Below are 7,393 nucleotides of genomic sequence, written 5' to 3'. Positions count from 1 at the left end.
CATGCGTGCTCCCACTCCCCCCCTGGGGGCGCTTTTTTTTTTTAATACAAGGCCGATCGGGCCCCCCCTCCCCCCCCACAGCAGAACAGGAAAGGGGGGGGGGAGCCCACGCTCTGGTGAGGGCATAGTTGGGTGAGACCAGGCCGACAGGGGAGGGCAGTTGGGGGTGACCAGGCTAGCAGGGTTCTGATTGGTTGGTTTCTATGCCAGTCGGACATCCCTCTCACAATCCGGGACTGCTGGCTCCTAACTGCTCGCCTGCCTGCCTGATTGCCCCTAATCGCTTCTGCCTGCCAGCCTGATCACCCCCTAACCGCTCCCCTGCCGGCCTGATTAACACCTAACTGCTCCCCTACCAGCCCAATCACCCCCAACTGCCCTCCCCTGCCAGCCTGATCTCGCCCCCAACTGCCCTCACCTGCCAGCCTGATCTCACCCTCAATTGCCCTCCCCTGCTGGCCTGGTCGCCCCCAACTGCCCTCCCCTGATGGCCTGGTCTCCCCCAACTGCCCTCCCCTGCCAGCCAATTTGGTTCTGATTGGTTGGTTTCTATGCCAGTCAGTGTCAAAAGCTCCGCTTCTTAGGCAGTCATTGGCTCCTCACAGTTGACCCAGATTTGGTTCTGATTGGTCGGTTTCTATGCCAGTCAGCGTCTCTGGGCCTATCAATGGGGCCTGATCAGAAAGTTTGGGCTGATCAGCAGTCCTGGGTGAGGCCTGGAGAGAAATGGAGGCGTGACTGCTGACCAGGCCCAGAGCTAAAGAGAGAGGTAAGTGCTGATCAACAGCTGCCACAGAGGCTACGGATCAGACCCTGCTTCTCTCTTTAGGCCTCTCTCTGGGCCTGATTCGCAGCCTCCTCAGTAGTCAGTGCTGGGTCACCATGCCTGCAGCCATAGCAGTCAGCACTGGGTCACCATGGCAACCCAGCACTGAATGCAAGACTGACTTCCTGTTGGTTGAGCCTCCTGGTCGTTGCAGATGTGACGGACCCAGGGTTTTAAATATATTAGGATTCTGTGCTTAGATCAAATTCAGAGGATTGAGGTATTAATTACTAAACTTCACCAGGTTGCTCTAAAATCTGCACATAATTTCTTTCACAATTTTCTAGTGATATGAGTAGTTATGTTTCCACTTGCTTACTAACTTGTCTAAAACAGGTTACCACCTTGAAGCAAGCCTTTTTACTGGCTTCATGCTCCTTTGTCTTTTTAAAACAGTACAAGTCAATATTCTGTGAACTATTACTTGACTGTCTTTGTTGCCTGCAATTCTTTCTTGGAGGAGGGTCAGTCGGAAAGGTAAACTGTTTCTTGTATTATCATACTTACATATAAGCAAACAACAATCAGTTCAATGAGCCCAAGACAGGTATGTTATCCTTGCCCTCCTTGATTTTGGCATAATCATGTCACTTAATAAATAAATGAGGCATACCCTAAGATCAATGACTCTGTTATCTAATCTTGTATCCTGGTTAACAGTAGCTCTTCCTTCCTAAAAAAAAAGAGAGAGAGAAAAAGAAAAACAGATTTTACAAATTTTTTTCAGAACACAAAAAGCACTTTTAAAATATATTCTTTTACATACTGATTTAAGAGAGAAAGGGAGAGGGAGAGTGAGATAGAAACATCAATGATGAGAGAAACATCAATTGACTGGCTGCCTCCTGCATGATATACACTGGGAATCGAGGCTGCAACCCAGGCATGTGCCCTGACTGGGAATCAACCGTGACCCCCTGGTTCATAGGTTGATGCTCAATCATTGAGCCATGGTGACTGGGCCAAAAAACATTTTTAGAAGCCATGTATACTTTTAAGTGGCAGGTGTGTTTATGTGTATTAATATCAAACCCCAATCTGGATCCAAAAAACAAGAAGCAGGGTTAGAGAAAAGTTACTGTTAAAAGAAAGAGAGAGATGGAAAGAAGAGAAATGAGAATGAACAGGGATTCTTTCTTTCCATCTCCCATCCCAAAAGCCTTGCCTCACATCAAATTTAATGCAGAGGCAAATATGAGAATCTAACTGTTGCCTATTAAGCCAGGCATTACAAAGATCTGTAGATGTATTTATATTACTGTTACTTTCTATAAATTAATAAATATTAAAAATTTGTTTTAACTTTGAATACTGTAAATATTGACAGTATACCCACAAAAACAAAAGCTTGTGAGGTCAATTATTTTTAAACGTGTAAAGGGATTCATAGATCAAAACGTTTGAGAATTGCTGATGTTAAGAATAAACTTAGATAAAAATGAAGCTCATAACAACAGGTACCTTTTATATAGAAGCAGGGCATCAACTTTTCAATGTTTTGCAAACTAAACATACAGAGGAAGCATAGTGTTTCAAAAAGTATAATTTTTACCTCTTCTCCTTCCACCTCAGGCCGAACGGCATCATCCAGCTGCAGGGGCAAACGGGGTTCAGCCAAACTGATCACATAAATCTGAAAGTGAGAGATTACCAAAAAGATCATGAAGCACACAAAACCTGTTATTCTTTGCTTTTTTAAAAAAAATCTATAATTGACTTAAACATGAAGGAATATTTGCATACATCTTTAACTGAAACTATGTACTAAAATCAAACAATATGGTACATGTTTTTTCACCTACAAATTGGGATAATAGTATTTCTTGCCTACCTCCCTGGGTTTTTGAAACAGTCAAATGAGCTAAATATACTTTGTAAACTCTAAGGTGCACATCAATGTGATGAATAAGTAATAACTGGAGTTGAGGAGTCTGGGTTTAAGGACTTGCTTTGTCACTATAGCTGTTGTTAGGCAAGTCACTTAACCTCAGAACTTCAATACCGTACTATGTAAAATGAGGTCTGCAGTAAAAATCAAATGGAATAATGAACATAAAAACACTTTTTCATTTGAAGGAGCCATTATCAAATGAGTTGTTAATGGCATTTAGCTATTTCTACCACCAGAACTATAGTCAGCCCAACTCTGCTGTACCTCTCCTTCCTTTTCTCATGCTTTTCCCAAATATGCCTTCCTTGCTTTTTTTCATCGAACATATTATATCTCCTTTCCTTCTGCTCTCCTGTTTGGGAGCACCATATGAGGTTATTCCTTTATGGTGTTAATATCCCTCAACATCCACTCACACTAATTGCATATTTTAGTGCTAAAAAGCAGTTAGGTCATAATGAATTAGCTACTCTTAATGTTAGCCCATTAATTGTTCCCAGCTATGCCTAGAAAACCTGCTAAAGCACAAAAAGAAAATAGAGCTTATTTTGTTAATTCAGGAAATTGTATTTTTCCATTTGGTAGATCACATTTAGCATTCAGGTGAGACACTTAAAGGAAAAATATCAGAAGTCCTCGCAGTAAAATAGCATTATTTGTCACCACCTCTTATACCCAAATTGTAGCACTTCCTTTTGATGAGTTAACGGAAACTTGATCTGCAATGCAAACTTGGAAAACTGAACAGCTACTTCTTTTATTATTAAGTGCGGGTGAATTTCCCGCCAAAATATAAGATGGCTCTGTCTTTTGGTTTTGTTCCATCCACCAAAAGGGTGGATTACAAACAAATATTTGGTAATACGCAGTTACAATCGGCCCGAGTTTACACGTTTCCCGCACTCCACCGCAAATCTATATGAACCGAGTTAAAGACGGCTCCCACGGAGTACGCGCAATTCACGCGAGCCGACTTAACTCGTTTCCCGCACTCCAAGTGTTAAAACATGTCTTTTCATTGATTTTAGAGAGAGAAGAATGGGAAGAGTCATCAAAAGGCTGCCTCCTGCACCTCCCCTACTAGGGATCAGGCCTGCAATCCCAGCATGTGCCCTGACCAGGAATTGAATCTGAGTCCACTCAGTATGGGACAATGCTCAACCAAATAAGTCACATAAGCTAGGGCTTTTAAAAAATTCTTTTGCCTGGCCAGCGTGGCTCAGTGGTTGAGCGTCGACCTCTGAACCAGGAGGTTATAGTTCGATTCCCAGTCAGAGCACATGCCCAGGTTGGGGGTTCGATCCCCAGAATGGGGTGTGCAGGAGGCAGCCGATCAATGACTTTCTCATCATTGGTGTTTCTAGCTCTCTCCCTCTCCTTTCCTCTCTGAATAAAAATATATTTTAAAAAATTCTTTTTAGAACTAGTAAAAATTCATTGTCTCCTTTACTAGGTTGTGAGTATTCTGATCCCCAGAACCTCACAGAGTGCTTGGTGCAAAGTATATTTTCAGTAACTGCTGGTTGAATAAATAAATAAATCATTGATTATAAAATTCTATTTAGTATAGAATATTTATGCTTTGTGAGATACTTTATAATTATTTTTATTGAGGGAAAATTTGTAAGCTCTTGGGCTTTATATTTATTATCAATATTAAGTTTATAATAAATGCTACATAATCAGAATGTTTTAGAAATACAATTATTTGCTATAGTCACTAAAAATTTATTTATTAAAATACTGAAAAAGGTATGTTGCTTGGAAGATAGGAGTTTGTTTTTCTTCGTCAGTGTACCCTTACATTTGCCTTTCTAGGTTACAGACTTCCTGGATTGGTCTAAAGTGAGACTTGCACAAAGAGAACAAAGTAATTTGGCAAATTAGGTCAGTAAGAAAGACAAGATATTCTAAGCTTTGAAGAGTTCCATGACAATCAATTCCAGTTAAATAACCTTATTCCCAAATAAGTGTGCATGTATGAGTCTATCTTTCTGCATTTGTCTGTCAGTTTGCCTGACTGCTCTATCTTATATATGCTCACAGGGTGTGTGTGTGTGTGTGTGTGTGTGTGTATGTATATGAGTATATATATAAGATAGGGCAATCAGACAGACTGTGTAAGAGAAATTTAATGATGCATTTTATAAATACAAAGTAGGCTCGGATCTGAGAACTGCAGGTTCAAAATTGCAGGGTTATTTCAACAGTACTAAATATATATAAATTCACTTATAGTATTTTCAAAGGCAATGAAAATGAGCACTTCCAGTTTTTATGTCTGAGGAGAAAACAGATGTGAAATAAATCTTGTATGAAAAGAAGTTATTGCTAGAATATAAGACCAATATAGTATTGTCTCTTGACTTTTCTATGCTGTAAAATATCAGAAATAAAATTGTAAGAAAAGATGATTAAAAATTAGTATAATTAATGTTTAGAAGTACATTATCATAAGAAAGTTCATAGCAAAATAGGTTCATAATAGTGAATAAAGCTTCTCCAATGTGTTACATATTTTTCCCTGTGTGACTGATTGTTTGTAAAAATGGCTTCCATCATTCCTCCTGTTCTGGACATATGCCCTTTTCCAATGATGTTGCCTCTCCTAACATCAAAAGGTGGAATCTATTTTTCCAACACTTATATATGAGTTTGGCCATGTGACTTGCTTTGATCAATGAAATTCTTAGCAAACATGACACAAGCAGAAGTTTGAAAAGTGTTTGCACACTAAGGCTTCCCTCTCTTGCTGCTAGGAACCAGCCTGGTACCATGTCAACAAGCATGAGCTAGCTTGCTAGATGAACTGAGGCCACAGGAAAATATGTTCCATAAATATCAGTGAACCCTGTCGATGACCCATGGAGCAGATGAGCCAATCCAGATGGGCCGACTCTAACTGCCCAATGTACAGAAAAGTGAGCAAATAAATGTTTGTTGATTTAAGTCACTAAGTATGGGGTGGTTTGTTATAAAACAAAAGCTAACAGATTCAGTTAGTCTATTTATAAATCTCAACATTTTGTAACACCTCTAATTATTAAGAAGATATAGATTTAACATGAATAGTTGTGAGAACTACTCAAACCTATTTCTGTACACAATTATATATATATAGTCAATCCTCACCCCAGGATATTTTTCCATTGATTTTTAGGGAGAGTGGAAGAGAGAGGGAGAGAGAAACATCGATGTGAGACAAACACATTGATTGGTTGCCTCCTGCAAGAGCCCCGACCACCCCAGGCCTGGGAGGAGCCTGCAACCAAGGTTGACCGGAATCAAATCCAGGACTAATTAGTAACAAAGAAAAAGAATTTCTCAACCTTGGCTGCACATTAGAGTCACCTGGGAATCTTTTTAAAATCCTGATTCCTGGGCCTCATCCTCCAGAAATTGTTTCTTTGTTATGGGGTGGGGCCACAACATTAGTAACAAAGAAACAGAATTTCCGGAGGATGAGGCCCAGAAATCAGGATTTTAAAAAGATTCCCAGGTGATTCTAATGTGCAGCCAAGGTTGAGAACCACTGATCTATAGATACAGTATTTCCAAAGGTAGCTTCAATAATAGATCCATTACAAATTATTTCACTTCCACGCTCCGCTCTGAGGGCGGGTTCCTGCCTGAAACCTCGCCCTCCAGGAAACAGCTGGGGAAGGGTGCAGCCGTTTCCAAGACGACCCCTGCAGAACTGACTTCCTTCCGGTTGGTCACGGTTCTGGCCATGATGTTACACTCAGGTTTTTTATATAAGTAGATAGCTATTTGCCCTTTCTCTATAATGGAAGTGTCAACCAAATTCACGATCAACAATGACAGATCGAAACACATGCGTGCAATTGACGCCAGCAAGAGCTTTATTAAGTATTGTGCATGCATGAATCAACTTAGCCTTTTATAGATATAGAATAAACTTGCTTAATTAGACCTGATTTCTGATTTAGCTAAACTTTTTCCAGCCTAGTGAAGCACCCCAACTTCTCTTTTAGGTAATTGTCAGCAACACAACAGTAAATATCAACATGAAGCAGATTATTATTGTAGATCATGAAGGGAGAACAAAGGGTAAAATATTTAACTGCAGCAGTGTATGACTATATTCTGCACAGTGAGAAAACCTCAAGTCATTTTCAAGGTCCACCATTTCGTACTTCTTTTCAGTCGGGTCAAGTTTCTAAGCTTTCTAAATCTCTGTTTTCCAGCTAATGAAAAGAAAATAGGATTCCACCGAATCTCCTGTTTACCTACTCTAGGACCTCTGTGAGGGTCAAATGAGATGAGGCATGGGAAAACGTTTCACAGACATTTGGTTAAAGTGTGAAATGTTTGCACCTGGCTATAAAGCAAGTTGTGTAGTTGTGTTCCTGGGCTGAAGAAACTGCAGGGAGGCTAGTCGTTGCTAGGGAGAAGAAACTGGGCGTTGCTACGTGACGTCATTACCTGGTGTCCACAGCGACCGTTTCCAGGCTGGGCTGTGGGCTGCATTTTATGCCATGGGGTCTCGGCAGTGTCAGCTGTGATTTGGTGGGCTGTCGTTCTGGGGTGGTGGCGGGGCCTGTGTCTCACTTGGGGGAAGCTGAGTGTTGCTTTGTGGGTGCCAGGTCCATGGTGCCATTTCTCTGTAAATGGCCAGTGCGCGTCGCAGCAGCTCCTGTGTTGAGCGTCTGCCC

General features: G+C 40.9%; 1 protein-coding gene across 3 annotated transcripts in view; it reads right to left on the bottom strand.

Annotated features, from left to right (window-relative positions):
- Positions 1–7,393, bottom strand: part of DARS (aspartyl-tRNA synthetase) — a 69,088-nt gene that overhangs the window by 13,977 nt on the left and 47,718 nt on the right. For all 3 annotated transcript variants that reach the window (XM_023764023.1, XM_006100434.3, XM_023764024.1), the window contains 2 exons: positions 2,379–2,459; positions 1,440–1,499 (listed from right to left, as the gene is read on the bottom strand). In XM_023764023.1, coding sequence (XP_023619791.1) covers positions 1,440–1,499; positions 2,379–2,459 — 141 coding nt within the window. The remainder of the gene's footprint in view (positions 1–1,439; positions 1,500–2,378; positions 2,460–7,393) is intronic.

Source organism: Myotis lucifugus, unplaced genomic scaffold (assembly GCF_000147115.1).
Source record: "Myotis lucifugus unplaced genomic scaffold, Myoluc2.0 scaffold_312, whole genome shotgun sequence".
Classification (NCBI taxonomy): Eukaryota; Metazoa; Chordata; class Mammalia; order Chiroptera; family Vespertilionidae; genus Myotis; species Myotis lucifugus.
The sequence above is the reverse complement of the archived record's forward strand: the minus strand, read 5'-3'. Positions and strand labels throughout refer to the sequence as shown.